At 37.3% G+C, this 16,303-nt stretch overlaps 1 protein-coding gene across 1 annotated transcript in view; it reads right to left on the bottom strand.

The window, feature by feature from the left end:
- LOC129379623 (tight junction protein ZO-2-like) overlaps window positions 1–14,794 on the bottom strand; it is a 28,105-nt gene extending 13,311 nt beyond the window's left edge. Inside the window, 3 exon segments of the mRNA XM_055060435.1 lie at window positions 941–994; window positions 10,832–10,961; window positions 14,694–14,794. Coding sequence (XP_054916410.1) covers window positions 941–994; window positions 10,832–10,961; window positions 14,694–14,773 — 264 coding nt within the window. The 5' untranslated portion in view covers window positions 14,774–14,794.
- Window positions 14,795–16,303: the final 1,509 nt, after the last annotated feature.

Raw genomic sequence — 16,303 nt, 5'->3', positions numbered from 1 at the left:
TCTGAAATAGTTTGAGAGAAAGTATTTCAGATCCGGTGAAGCTGCCCGCCTCACCTGATGACTCTAATCCAACAAATATCACGCAGCGTTGAGGCATTAGCAGCAGCATCAGATAATGAACGGCAGCAGAGCGACAGCTGGCTGCCGGAGGGGCGGGGGCAGAAAGAAAACCTCTTCCTGCATTAAATCAGCTTCGTTTGCCCTGCACTGCACGTGTTCACAGTCCAACACCATCAAAACACGCAGAGACCTGATACAATTATCAATAATCAAATGACAAACTAAAACGAGCTCAATAATTTCCATTTTCATGATTTATCGTCTTTTTTTTCTCTAAAACTGGATGATAAAAGTCTTCAGTTTGGTGCCAACTAGGCCTTTTTTTTAAAGGATAATTTTGTTTACAGAAACTTCTAATTCACTTTATTTTTATTTGTTTATTTATTTACTTTGGATATTTATAATGGACACAACAGTTCAGATTTAGAGAAGCAAGATACTTTAAAAATGCACAAAATGGTTCAGATTTGGAGCTTTATATACTTTTAAAATTAATTTAGAGCGTTGAAGATTCTCCAAAATGTCCTTCAGGTCCAGTGTTTAATGTTTATTAAAATTTAAATTAAATGTTAAAGTTTGTTGATCTTTGAGATTAATTTCATCCACTATTATTTTTTTATTTCCATTATATTAGTTGAAAATGGTCTCAAAACAATCTCATCGTTTATCACGGTGACTAATGGGACCATTTATGGTCCAGTAAACTTTGTTGTGTTTGTTGGCCTGAACATGCATCAGTTTCTGCTTTTACAAGAAAAGTGAGAGTGTGTCCATCTTTAGCCGTTACTCAGCAATAATTCATCAGCACTCGGAGCAAAGCGCTCCCGGCGTCGTCGTCTTTGTGGTGAATAATGTAAAGATGGTGGCGCCTGAGACTCACCCTCTGCAGGGTCACGGTGTACTGCTCCCACACCGTCTGCTCCATGACCGGGTTCTGGGGAACAACACAAACATTTCCATTTCAGACTCAGATTAATAATGCATTCTGTGATGTAACCAACAAAGCCGCTCCACTGGGCCCGTCGTTACACAAGCAGAGGAACGGCGGCAGCGACGGCCGGCCGCTTCCAGCTGGAGACGCACCGATCGACCGGCCAGAGACCGGAACCAGACGATTTTTCACTCCGGCATATGAGCCGATATGTCATGCAACACTCGGCTGGAAACTCAAAGGACTTTTAAGAAGAGAAATATTGGTTCAGATCAGCGAGAAAAAATCTGATTGGTGCGTCTGAATGAAGTTGCTAACAGTAAATCAACTTTAGTAACATTTTAAAACTATTAAAATACTTTACAAAGGTGCAGAAATCTGAACAACTAAAGCTTCTTTCTTTACAGGACAAAATAAAAATTAATTACGCATTCTTATGTAAAGTGAAGAAAATGTTTAAATATTTTCATTTTGTGTCAATTTAAGCAAAAGATTTTAAACATTAGCATAAAAACCAGGCTTGGTGTGAATCAGCCTTTTGTAGCAACAAAAGAAAAACTTCTGTCTGAATAAATCAAGTTCTCAAAGGGAAATGATGTCACATTTTTAAAAGTAGAATAAATGGGAAAAAAACTGAATTGAAAAAAAAATAATTTGAAGGAAGACATAAAATAAAAATTGGATTTTTGCCCCAAGCAAAAATAAAAATAAGAGTTTTTCTCTTTAACAAAATACAGAAACTGATTAAAAATTTTTTAAAAGTATTAATGAATAAAAATACAGAATTTGTCTAAGTTCTTTTCCCCCATTTAAAATAAAATTAAAAAGGGTTTCCCTTAAAAAAATTGCAGCTATGTGTTAAAAAAATAAAAGAAACAAAACAATATGTTTTTCTTCGTAAAAGAAAATTAAATTCCACTTATTGCCCTCCAAAATATATATATATATAGTCTGACTCAAAACAAGCAGCAGACCAAACACCTGAGGAGCAGGAAGAAAACCTGTGAAAACAGAACTAGAAACTAGAAACTCAAGTTTTCAAGATTCTCCCTAAATGTGTGAAAGACACCAGGCAGTGAAATCACCACAGAGACAAATCTGTAGTTTGGCTTTAAGTTTCTGACTTAAAACCTCCAGAAACCAGAACAGAACATAGAAACCCCGACCAGTTAATCTGTATGAAAGATTTTTTAAAAACCTGCAGATTAAGATTAAACTTGTTCAGGATACAGAGAGAAATTAGAGGCAAAATTCATGTCAGGATTAAATTAAATCAAAACTTTCAATGCAGAAACCTTAAAAACACTAAATCTAAATCCCTTCATTCTCCATCAAATCCATCACACAGCCTCCATGACGAGCCGGGTCCAGCGGCGCGACTCGGACCCAAACCGGGTCGCCGCCGCGGCGGAGCGGCACTCACGAGTCCCTGCAGGATGCGGATGGTCTTGACGGCGTGCGCCCATTTCCTGTGCAGGCTGAGGACGGTCTTCATGGTGGCTTCCTATCCGCGCGTTTCCTGGTTCAGCGGCGGATCGATGTGCGCCACAGCCTCCATGACCACATCTGCACACATCTGCAGCTGCAGCAGCAGCAGCAGCTCTCTCCCTGCCTAACCGCCTTTGACGTAAGCGGGATTCTGCTGGCCTACATTCAGCACAAATCCCACCGTCTGCAGGAAGAGGAAGCAGAGACGCTCCGACTTCTGGGCTGCGTTGAAACGCTCCGCCAGGAAAACTCCAGCACTTCCCCACCGCTTCAGAGGGAAGTTTGGAAACTTTCGCAGCACCGCAATTCAGAGATAAAAATAAATAAACGTGATGTTATTTATTAATGGTGTTACTAAGGTATTGTTACGATGTTCTGCACTCCACTGCAGCTAAAATATAAACGCAGTTAGTGTTAAGAAATGTTTGATTGCTCCAAAAACACAAATTTAACAAAAATTAATTAAAAAATACTATTTTTATTTTGTTAAATACACCAGATTTTTTTTCTTTAAAATAGTTTTTTTTAAATTGACAGATTTTATTGTCTTTTCAAAGAAAATACATTATTTATGTATAACTTAATATTTCTAAAGGAATAACTGTTTTTAAAAATACAGTGAGAAAATGCCCAAATGTTTATGATTCCATTTACTTAAATAAATAAATCATGATTCATTCTTGTTGTTTTCTTGTAATATTTCTTTAAATTACAGAAATTCATTCTGTTACCAACCGATGGGGTCGGGGACCACTTAAAATCCATCTAGGGGCCTCAAATGGCCCGCGGACCACACTTTGGACACCCTGATATAAACCAACCTTTAATCTGATTTAACTTCAGACACTGAGAAAAGAATAGTTTGTTTTATCTGGTTTCAACTGTAAATAATTTCCAAATTTAGGCTTTTAGATTATATTCCAAAACTGTTGAGTTTAGATGCGTGTGAAGACAGATGAAAAATGCAGAGAACAGAAGATGAATAATTGAGAATAAATCAGCGAAAGCTTTTTCTCTGAATGTCGGGATCATGTGATAAACGTTTCCTCTGATGAGGATCAGAATCACAGGATGTGACTTGAACTAATTATTTACAGCAAGAAGAAGAAGAAGGAAAAAAAAATCTACTCTGGGTTTATTCTTAGTCGCCACATAAAGACGTGGATAAAAACCTCTAGATTAGAAACAGGATAAACTATTTGGGTAATTAATCGCATGACGGATTAAAATGAGATCCATAACAGAGACATTATAATAGAGTTTATTTATGGTTTTTATTTATGTTTTATTGTTGGTTTTATTTGATATCTAAAATATCTTCCATTTCTAGTGCTAAACAAATATATAAAAAAATTTCATTGTGTTTTTGATAGGATTCACTTTCATTATTATGTCTTTGATATATTACTTAAAAATAATCTTAAGACAAGAATCGCAACAATAACTGGTACAATTATCATCCAGGAAAATGTGTTATTGTAACAGATCTATGAATAAATGTGCTGAGTTACATTTAAATGATTTCTTTAGAGCCAGAGGTTAAAAGGTTAACATCTGGTTGTTTTTGCGAAGCTTAGCACTGATTTCCAGGCTAAAATCCTTTTGCAGGGTTTCCTCCAGTGTATTATAAGCCTGGCGGGCCACCAGGCTTTACTTGTGCCCCACCAGGCTAAGCATTGCTTACATTTTAAAGACTTTGCATTTTTTAGGACTTTATAGTTGATGTTCAGGTATTAATCTTCCAATATTTAAAGAAATAATTTCTTTAAATATTTCATGTCAACTTTAAACATATTTAACTCAAAAAGACGACGCGTCGCTGGATGAATGACTGCCGAGCGCCCCAACCACCGGGTCAGCAGGTTTTCTGGGGGAAACTTTGCTAGTAGGTCAGAAGACTTGTGCCCCTAGTTGGGTCTGACCCGCCAAGGAGAACGGCAGCGTCATTTCAAGAAACTTTCCTCTGAAGCAAACAGACAGAAAATGCTAACGATCTCCAATGCTAGCTGCGCTAATGCTACAAACTACAACACGGATGTCTAAAAGAAACTTAAATGGGTAAATAAAGCACAAAAATTATTAAAAAGATCACAATTGATAGAAAAAATTTGATGTAAGCCTTAAAAGTAAGACTTAACTACAGCTTAGATTCTACCTGCATAAAAATGGTATTTTCAGAGATAAGAGTAAAAAAAAAAAATCTAAATTAAAACAGGGAATTTAAGACTCAGTTAAGAAAAGCGAGTGGCTACTGTACAGAATCAGAAACCCCCAGTTATGATCCCAGGCTTTTCCACTTATTTAACAATGAAAACAATTTTCACAAAAAGGAGGAACATTTCATATTACATGATACAACAGTAATCAGTCAGATTCAGCTAAAATAAGGAGCCATGTCTTCCTGCAGGAGGCGCTAAAAGCACTAAAACCAAACAGTGGATGCTTCAGAGCGCTGACTCACTGTTACAGGAAATTATGAAACAAAAGTCAAATTTTATCCACAAAACAGATAAAACTTTAACAAGTCAGCAGCCTAAACTCAGCATAAAAAGAAAGAAAAACATTTCTGTGTCACAAAGAAATCAGATCCATTTTGTTCAAACTGTAACCAACAAGAGTAGTTTTTGTAACAAACTCAGGGTCAAAGGTCAGATTAGACGATTCGACTAGACAATACAATCTGCAAGGAATGTGAAAAACTAAATTAGTCTTTTTTAAAATACTTTGACTTCTTTCCAGAAAAATCTCAAACTCAAATCTAAAGAGGATGCTGGGGAAACGTTGTACAGTGGCGCCCTCTGCTGGGAACAAAGCGGCATTACACCATCAATTTTAAAATGAACAAACAAAATAATGGACAAAAAACTAAATTTAATTACAGAAAAAACTCTTCTTACCAAAAACAGATGGAATTTACAAAGGTAAAGAATTGAAAGAAAAAAAATATTTTTTTGACCATAAGAAAAAAAAGCTACAGCATAAATTAGATACCAACAATATTCATCTTTTAGTGAGAAAAAAAAAAGATTTCACAACTTTTAATATCAGATGACTCTGACATTAGCATCTAACATGAGATATTTCACTGCTTTTAAAGAAACAGCAACTATAGCCATCAATTTTTTGACTCATAGGAAAAATAAATAGAAATTTTAATGCTTTAATTGCCATTTTATGATGATATTTTACATGGTATCTCTTATGCATGCATTTACCCAGATAAATTCTACTCTTCCTAGGAAATCCTTAAAAGTCTCTTATGAGGTTTAAAACATTTAATCTATTTGTAAAAACTGGAAAAAGACAATTTGGATTGAAATATCCTACACCAATCAAAATTTTTTATTATTTAATCCACCATTTCAAACCCAATAAAGAAATTCCAGTTGCTGCTACTATGGTCAATTTTTAGTTTTTATTGATAGAAATGTGATTTTAGCAGAAAATGTGCCAGTTTTTCATTTTAAAGCACAGTTTTGCACATGTTGCTGCAGACAGTCAGCCAGCTGGCTGAAAAACCTCCATGTTTTTTTCTCATACTGACAAGAAAAGACTAATTTGTCGCTTTTGAAATGCATCTAGTCACACAAAACAATCAATTTGAAATATTTGCATGTAAATACAACAATATTTTAACAGCCTGGTAAATGTATACTCTAATTTTTGCAGGGATTATCAAACTTTCTTCCCACGGATGATTAAAAGTCATATTTGTGACAAAGTTATGTGGTTTCTAATAACAGAAAGGTGCAGTTTTATTCATTTAAAATGGGTCTTAATTTCAAAATGCCAGCCTAGATGAGGTCAAGTTGTAAAAAAGTGGAATCAATCTAACTTGATTATTAGTTGATTGATACACAGTTTGTCATAAACGCCAACATGATGTTCATAATAAGTTTTTATTTTATAGGTTTGAGTGAAAAAGTTCCAGAGGATCACCGACTGTGTTTTAATGAATGTTAAATTTTCAGTAACTGGGTTCAGGTTCTGGTTCTGGCCTGGAGCTGCTTAATTATCCATTTAAAAACTGTGGAATAGCCCTTTACAGGAGCATCCAAACGGACGCCAACTTCGGCGCCGTCCTATCAGCAGGTGCGGCAGGATGCAACAGGCTTCAGTTGGATCCTTAGGGGGAAAAAAACCCAAACATTCCCGGTTTTCCCCCTAAAAACGGCCACACGAACCTCTATGAGCGCCCCAGTGTCACTTCTACTCCCGGTGGAGGTTTATAAGTCCGGTTTGTTTGAAAAACGGAAGATACTCACGGTTAAATTGCGGGGCGGATATCTTCTCAGAGGGAGCAGGGCCCCTCTGTTCTGGCATCACGCACTTTGTACCGTCCCGGACTGGTACCACTGTTTCCAACCGAACTCCCAGACTGGACGAACGTTTCCGGGTGGCACGTCGGCCGAAGCGACGGATAAAAGTTGGAAAATACACAAGTTTAAAGATTTAGAGCCACTTCGGCTTGACTTTAAATCACGAACTTCGCTCCCTAAAAAAAAACATTAAAAAAAACTAGCGCCGAGGGCTGTGAGCTCGAGCCGGACTGAACCAACGCAGGCAGCGGCGGGGGGGAGACGCCTTCACAAATAGTCAGGATAAATCCACTCCGATGTGAAAACCTCCTTATCACCACACTACTAAACCACTTCTCTCAAATTTAAACGTTTCATAGCCATTAAAATCAAACCGGAAGAATAAAGATACATTTACACAAAAGATGTCAGGTTTTTAACCCTTGTCGGATGGACTAGTCCGAATTTCCCATTGATTTTTAAAGCTATGAAGCTCCCAGGCGGACAGAACAAAATATGACACAGGAAAACGAGATCTGAGCGTTATTTATCTATTTTTAAACGGGCTAAAAATAAATCTGCATCACAGACAACGCAATGACTTATTACACTCCCACATAAAAACAAATTTTAAAAAATCCCTAACTGCAACATCTAGCATTCAAAGCATTCACAGCTTTAAAACTTTTTCCACATTTTGTTCCATTACAACCGAACCTTTAGTTTATTTTATTAGGATTTTATGTAGCAAACAAAAGGAAAAGTTTTTATATGTTAATGAATAAAAATCTGAAGAATGTGGTATGCACACATGTTCTTTAGCCAATCTGAGTTGGAGCTATTTTGCAAAGAGTACTGGCATAAATGCTGGACTTTGTGTTGGTTTATCACATAAAAACTAAACAAAATGCATCCAAATTAGTGGTTTTGAAAGTTAAAAGTTAAGTTTAAGATATATTAATATTTTATGAAACTATGCTATAAATAATTTCTCCCTAAACAATCCATTTAGAATACTTTAAAAATAAAATGTAGTTACTAAACTATGAATTGTCTCTAACAGGTTAAAACAAATTTAATTTTATGTATGTTGCATTCTAAATATAGTTGCTTTTATGACTACTTTTGTCAATAATTGTACAAAATTGTTGGTATTATCCAGGTGGAGAAGTCAGTTAATTTGATCTTTTGGGTGTTTTGTTGTCCTAAATAAATATTACCTCGTCATAATCTTCTAATAAGACCAAACCAAATTGTTTCCATACTCTGCCGAACTATAAAAGGAGACTATAAGTCGAATTATCCAGGCAGATAAAGCAGGGATTATCCCAATTATAAAATCAAGGATTAGTCCATGAAAAGAGGTTCCCAATTAAAACAAAAAATGAATCCAAAGTCTAGCAGATGAATCATGGCTGCAATTATTTCAATTTGAAAATGAAGGATATTTCTGACTCATAACAAGCAGATTGTTTTCATTGATTTTTAAACCTTTATCCCATATAAATGTGATTTTTGTCATTTCATTTCTTACTCATTGTAGCTGTATTTCTCATACAAATTGTTTTTATATATGTTTAATTTTTTTCTATTATTGTGCCTCCTTTTTACTCCTTTATGAAAATTTTTACCATTTATTTTATATCATATTTTCACTTTCGTTGTATAGTTAATTTTGCTCCTCTTTATTTGAATTTTTATTGTATATTTTACTTGAATTGAATGCAGTATTTTGTTTTCTTTTAGCAGTTAGCTCCTAATATTCACCCGGTTATCGATCCCAGCCGGCCAAAAATAGCTAAAACCCTTAAAAACTCCTTCAAAACGTTTATAGCTGTTTATTTTAATCGCACAAACCTCAAATATAATAAATATACATTAATTCACAGAGTGGAGATCATTAGCTAGCTAGCGCTGCCGCAGAAGCTAACAAGTCTTCCTTTGGCGTATTAGCCAATCAGCGCAGAGCAAAATAAAGGCGCTCCTGGATTGGCTCTTATAAAAACGGCAGCCAATAGCGTGTCACGTAGCATTGTACCTAAGCTTTCTAGCTTCCAGTCACATAAAAATCTGAATACAAAACCGCAAATAAGCGCATATTCACTGTTTGAGTAATAATACTGATAAATTATTTTATTTTTAGCCTGTTTTGGAAACATCAATCAAGTTAAAGAAGTTTTTAATCTCAGCAGTTTAACTTCCTGGATGAGTAAACATCTGTTTCAGGTTATAGCTACAGTGAAACACAAATAAGTTAATTTCAAAACAAATGCAGCTCCTCTGCACTGTGGACACACCTCTGACTTTTTTCTGGAAGAGGAGTCAGTGTAGTAGAAATAAACACATTCCAGGGCTGCTGAAAAATGTCAGGCACAGCTCAAAATAGGCCAACCTTATGCAAAGCAGCCTCCCTGACCTGAATTATTTGTAAGACTGAGCCATTAAAAACAATGAAGCTTTCTGCATTCTGACATGTCTCCCTGGTTAATCATCATCCTGGGTGGGGGAGAGCAGCAGGGGGGATCTCTGCAGGAGAGGAGTGTTCAAAAACCATGATAAAAAGGAAAGAAGCAGCAGACTGGGAAACACTGAGTCACTGATTCTTTTAATCCATGTCAGCACACTGACTCTGCTTTCTGAATCATCCGTTACAGGATTACAAAGCGGCTTCATTAGAAGGTAAAAAACTGCGATTTCCATTTGGACAGAAGCTCAAAAATGAAACCAAAGACAGAAAGACTGACGCTAATCTTCCAGAAGAGAATTAGCAACATCCATAAGATATGATCAGACCTAAACTAAACAAACAGAGGGAAGTTTACTGGATTTCAACGGCTTGCATCCATTTTAAACCAGATTTCTATCTAACATTTCCCTAAAGGAAGCTTCAACAACAACAATCTATGAAGTTAAACTCAAATACATAAGGATGAAAGTAAACACTGCATTTTAGTCGAACCCATTACATACAAACTAATGGCACACAAAGTGATTCCAGGCACTATTTCTTGTTAGTTTTTCCAGGTAAGGCCTTTAATAATACAAAAGTTTAGTGGAAGGAAAATCTCTCCAACCTGATATGTAAACGACATTATTCACAAGGACAACAAGCCACACTAGGTTATTGCTAACAATGCTGGTTTCAATACAGCACTGTATGCAAATGGAAAGTTTAGTGGAAGGATAAAGTATAGTAGAAAAACCTGATAGTTGTTATCCAGAGCATAAATGACATCGTTCACAAGATAGATAAGCCACAAATGTCCTTCCCAACAATCACAGAACGCTCTACCACTATATAAATGGAAAGTTTAGTGGAAGAAAAAATGACAGTTGAAAATAAATAAATAAATAAAGACTCCAGAATGTAAAGGACATTCTTCATGAGGAGAATTACACAAAAAGCCATTGTAAATAATATTTTCTGATCACAAAATGCTTTGTTTACAGAGAGAAAGTTTAGTGGAAGGAAGAAGTGTTGTAGAAGAAACCTCTCACCTTCCAGAGAATAAATTATTTATCCTCCATTGCAAGAAGAATAAATCAGAAAACATTTCCAACAATGCTGAATGTTCACAGAGTGCTGTATCTTATTGTGAAAGTTTGGTGGAAGGTAAAAGTGTGTCAGAAAAAAAAAAGCTGTGATATGACCTGAAATGACATTCTTCACACAAAGCATAAGCCATCAAACACCATTATGAAATGCTTTATCTGTTACTAATAACTTTACAGAAATTAGGATTGAGCATTTCAAAAATGTAAAAAAATATATTTTTAAAAACAGAGGAAAAAAAGAAAAAATATACAAGACAAAAATGGAAAAAGAGGAAAAAACCAACCCATTCAGATCTACAAACTGAATTTGACAAACATCTCAACTGCAACCATAACCGCTGTTCATTTGGTGACATTTTAAACTCTGGGTAATAAATAAAATCCCTTTCACAGCAGCTGCAGCGTCATAGCAAAGCTTCCTGACCCCAAGCGCTGACCCCATGTTAACCCCTAAACATGGCGGACGCTCCGTCTCCCACTGTCAGCTTGTGCAACGTACCATGGTGATGGCGGAGAAGCTCCTCGACGACAGGCGGCGAAGATACAAGTACTGGGCTTCTCTGGACCAGCAGAACTTACGGCTGGACTTGAGCAGGTCAGTACTGGTCTGGTCAGAGCAACTCTGGTCCCTGAGCAGAAGAAAAACTCAGATCAGGGGCGTGTCAGAGGGTAAAGGATTTATGAAGTTATAAAAACTGATCCCAACATGACCAGCTGGGTAAAACTAATCAATTATCTGGATCATGACAAATTTATTATCTCATTAAACTGAATATAATGAATGAAAAGCTTGGAAATCAATAGAAGTGTGCTAAAAAGGGTTGTACGGAATCATATTCCTGCCAAAAGTGCTGAGGAGCATGTTAAGCAAATTAAAACTGCAGATTTAAAACTGATCGCAGGCATTTTTATTTATTCATTCTGATCATTTTTGTTGGAAAACTTGTGCTCTTAATGTTTACTGAATATTTGTCAGACAGGGGAGAATAAGGTTCTCATTCTCATTTTCAGCACAAGTACAGTGACAGCCAACATTAACGCCAATACAAGAGGAGGATGATGACAAAGAAGATACGAAGGTAAAGAACAGGAATAGTTGTAATTTTTTTTCCACTTAATTGTACCGTGAAGATTTTTAGCATCAATGTGACGCCGTATAAAAGGACCCAAATTTATCCCGTCACCATTGAAAATTATGCAGATCCCAAATGAGACTAAATAAATTTAGAAAACTGCTGCGAAGACATAAATGATGGTTATTTAATAAATTACTTCCTGTACACTTAATTATTGCAGCACAGAGGTTCTCAAAATGGGGTCGGGGACCTCTGAAGGGTCGCAAGACACCAAGAAAATGCATTTTTCCAGATTTAATTTAAAAGTTGGTTTATTAAAACTTTTGCTTCTAAAGTAAGAGATTAAGCTATAGCAATAAATTTCATCATCTTTGTGCCAATAAAAACCACAAACACCATTTTCAGTTTTTTAGCTTAAAATGTAATAAAAATCAGAGAAAACCCAACATTGCACAGTCATTGTCAGCAATACTAAAAACAGAATCTGATTGTATTTCTGGAAGCTGATGAGCCGTTGAGACGCTGTGGCCCCAAGGTTTAAATTTTTAACGAGGCTTCTGAAATATTTAGAGGGAAAGTCTCAGCGGCCGAACTGTCAAACTGTCAACTCTTCAGTCTGAATCACCAAACCCTTCAGACTCTCAGGATCCGCCTTTAGCAAGCCCAAAACGCACTCCGACCTCTAAAACCTGCAACCAGACCAACGTTTGGGTCAGAACATCATTATCCATCCTTTTATTTCACCAATAATAAAACTCATCTAGTGAACATCAGCTGTGATTGGATGACGGACGAAGCTACAGACGATGAAAACAAAGATGTTTCTCGCTCTTTCTCAGCCTGACTAACCGTCAGCGACATGATCAGGCCTCTGCCAACATGGCTCTCGCTTCCCTCGCCACGGTTCCCATGGTAACCGGTCCCCGAACAATGGCTGATGCTGCCAGCGACGCGCCCGCAGCGACGCGCCCGCAGCGACGCGCCCGCAGCGACCACAGCGACGCGCCCGCAGCGACGCGCCCGCAGCGACGCGCCCGCAGCGACGCGCCCGCAGCGACGCGCCCGCAGCGGGGAGGATGTGGGAGACGGTGGGAGGGTTTCTGATGGCGACGTTTCAGGAAATCAGCTGCTGAGACGATCCAGGGAAACATTTTCCTCCATCTTTGTCGCACCGACTAGCTTCTTAAAGTTTTTATCATAAAGTCACGAATTTATCCCCGTAACCAACATCACAACTGTGTGCTGGTAATATTTTATTGAGGTACGTCTTTTTTGTACAACTTTATCCGACTTCAGTTTTACAACTTTATTCTGAAAAATATTAAAACTTTTCATAATATTATGACTGTTGTACAACTATTCTCTACTAAATATTACGTTTAATTTGTAATACGTCTATTGTCATTTAATATAACAACTGTCATTAAACTACTGTTGTATTTTTATAATATTCTTGAACGAGTTAATTGGTAACATGCATCCTCATGTAATCTTACTATTATCTTTAATGTCTTGCTCCTGTTTCTACGACTTTATTCTCATTGTGTATATTTGCGACTTTGCAACGTTTTATTCCACTTTATACTTCAGCCGACTGTTTTCTGAAGTGCATTCACACCTAAAGGACCAATAGGGGAAACGAACCAAAGGTCTCAGGTGTGAATATGGGAAACCAGACCACTGTTCTCCGGGAACGGCTGACGGAAAGTCAGGAGTTTGTTGTGTTTTCTGGATGCAGAAAACGCTTTAATCAGACATTCTTAAGGAGCATCTTGTCCTCTAATACCAAAAGTGAGCGCCGTCTCAACCAGATATTTTCTCAGTAATTCCTCTTGCAGTTGAAGTTTCTTATTAAATTCCTTTCATGTGTGTCGGTGCACAAAAAGGCCGATTCAGACAAAGATTTTCCCTCCGAGAATAAAACAGAAAACAAAAGGTCAGTCGTCCTGACATTTCGTCTCTGTTTGCTCCACTCAAAAAACCTGAAGCAAAAGTATATTAGATTAAAAACAAAGATCAAATCAAGCCAAAGGACTGGAAGAAAACTGAACGTCCTCTCATGACTCAACAGCTGCAACATTTAAAGCAACCCTCATTTCTAAAGCAACAACATTTCCATTCTGGTTCTGCTCAGTCGGGAAACTGGACAAAAAGACCTTGAAAGTTTAAAGAGCTGATCTATGAATGCAACAACGTCTCCTTTTGTTTCTGTTTCAATATATTCTGTCGTGACGCAGGGAGGTCAAAACCACCAGATATTCAGCTCTTCCTCCTCCTCCTCTTCCTCCTGCTGCTGCTTTCAGTTCACTGGAGCAACAAAGTCTGGACTCTCATCCAAAATATCAACAAAAGGCTCCAGTTTTCACCAAAAATAAAACACCCTTTAAAACAGATTTCAGAGTTTTTTGGGGTATTTTCCAAGTTATTAATCAAGGGTGTTCAAAATAGGGTCCGTGGGCCGTTTGTGGCCCTTCAGTACATTTTCTGCGGCCGACCCAATCAAAATTAAAAAACAAATTAAATTAGGAGAAAAACAACAATTTGGAGTTGGAATTTGTTAGATGAGACACAAAGTGATCAGCTTTTCCAAGTTTCTTGCTTTCCTTACATTGTCATGATAACCGATACACAATCCACACGACGACTTGTAATCCAAGTCACAGATCAATGTATCCAAATCGGTTCTGAATTCCTGTATTGAAACTACAGGAAGGGAATTAAAATAAATTAGATCCTGTTTTTATTTATGAGAAAAGACAAAATTTTGAAAATTGAGCCCAAAATACATGCAATTTTAATTAAATATTAAATTAAAATAGTCCTTTTTAGTTTATTGTTTTAAAAAAAACTGGATCTGTTTTAACCATGAACTATCTCATTTTTGTTGTTGGTTTTTGTTTTAGTTAAATTATTTCAACCCATAAATACTTTTGAGCTGTTGATGTTGGCTCTTGTGAAAGTATTTTTAATTTAAAGCATTTTTTCCTTTCATTTTTTGACAATATGGCTGCAGAATTGCTTAAAATGACTGAATTACTCTAAAATCAAAGAGCCAGATTTAGGCTGGATCCCATCCATACAATCAGCATAAATATGATTGCAGTGAACAAATTATTACAAAAATAGAGAATAATGGTGATAAATATTTTTTGTTCTAGATTTTTGGTGCTGATGTTATTTTTAAAAGCTGAAATCTTAAAGGTACAGAATCCACCTGTTCCTTCCCTGATTCAGACACTGTTGTTTCCTGTATTTGTGGGAATTGGACGGAGACGTCCATCTCACCCCGGGGGTCTCCACAGCTTCCTGCCGGGCGGCATCAGCTCCCGTTTGTTGAGGGGAACGACCCCGATGGCCGCCTGCATGATGGTGATGAACTTCTTAAACTTCATCTTTTCTCTTTTTTTTTTAAATCTCTAACATCCATCAGACCGCCGCTGCCGCGTCCGTCTCGCGTCCTCTCGTCTCGTCTCGTCTGACTCATCAGATGCTCCGTCTCCGCTCCTCACAGCATCCGCTTCTCCATGGCAACGAGGCTGGGATCCAGAGCGGAGGTCGGCGACATCACCGCCGCCGCCGCCGCCGCCGCTGCTGACGGACCGACGTCCCTTTGGCTTCTCAGAGCGGGAGGCGAGCCGCCACGCCGTCGCTGGGAGCTGGGATGGCGTCACGCATACATAATAACAGCGAGCGTCTCTGGGCATTACACTAATGAAAACGCTGCTTCTGCCTCCGCCACCATCATCATCATCATCATCATCATCATCATCATCGTCGCTGCTGCTGTCAGAGCCGCTGGGATAATTGTGTTACTAAGCTCTGACAGATCATGGAGGCTCCCCGCCCCCATAATCCCCCCATGGAGGCTTAGTCTTCTCGCCACTTAAACAGCGACCCGTCTACTTCAGCCGACACACCCCCCCTCCATCAGCACAGCTACGGAACACCAGAAATGTCCAAACTACTCAGACACATCTTCACATTGGTCTCATTTACTCGTTACTTTTCTGAGAGAAATTTACTTTTTACTAATTTTATTATGAAGTATTTCTGCTCTTTAGTAAATTTCTGGATTTTCTACTCACTGAAGGAAAAACAAACACGTTTCAGCCAGAAATTCAAACACAGTCAACACCTGCAATTTTTGTTAAAGTTTCATAAGTTTTTATATTGAAAGAAACTGATTTGGAAACATTTTGCCTGAGTTGAGTTTACATTACAAATGTGACCAAATTAGTTTATAATATTGTGCGTTTTATTTCACAATTAAATTAAAAACAGTTAAAAATAATGTGTTAATGTTTTGATAATTAAAAATCATGCCGTGGTTTTTCTTTCTTAAAACTAGATATGGAAACCTTTTGTCAACTACTTTAATTTCTTGATTAGCGAACAGTTTGGATCTTTTAATCCAAACTGTAATAAAAGATCAACAGAGCTAAAATGTGCAAAGTTGTTTCGTCAAAACCAGCTCAAATATATAAAGATCAGTTAAAATAAGATAATCGGCTTAAGTTAAGGTTATCTAAGCCAAAGTAAACCGAGATAAGCTAAATATGAAAATAATGCTAAAATATGCAATAATAAAGTATATTATGATCAAATAAAGTAAATTAAATTGTTTCCATGCTGGTTATTTGCATTTTGTCATGAATTATGACTTTGCTTCATGCCAGGATTTTACTTGCTCAGTATTCAGAAGCAGCCTGAAGTCAAACTGGAGCCGTTTCATCAGCCAAGAATGTGCTGAGGTTTGCTACACCGTTTGGCCCCGACTTGCTCAAACGTCCACCAGGCTCAAAAAATACACATTTATGATGTTTTCCTGCATGTTTTTCCCATCTTCGTTTCTAGATTATTAAGTTTTTAAAAATAAACTTCTGTATCGTCTCCTG

The sequence above is a fragment of the Poeciliopsis prolifica genome, unplaced genomic scaffold (assembly GCF_027474105.1).
Source record: "Poeciliopsis prolifica strain line A6 unplaced genomic scaffold, Auburn_PproV2 SCAFFOLD059, whole genome shotgun sequence".
Lineage (NCBI taxonomy): Eukaryota > Metazoa > Chordata > Actinopteri > Cyprinodontiformes > Poeciliidae > Poeciliopsis > Poeciliopsis prolifica.
This window is presented reverse-complemented; position numbering and strand designations above follow the sequence as displayed.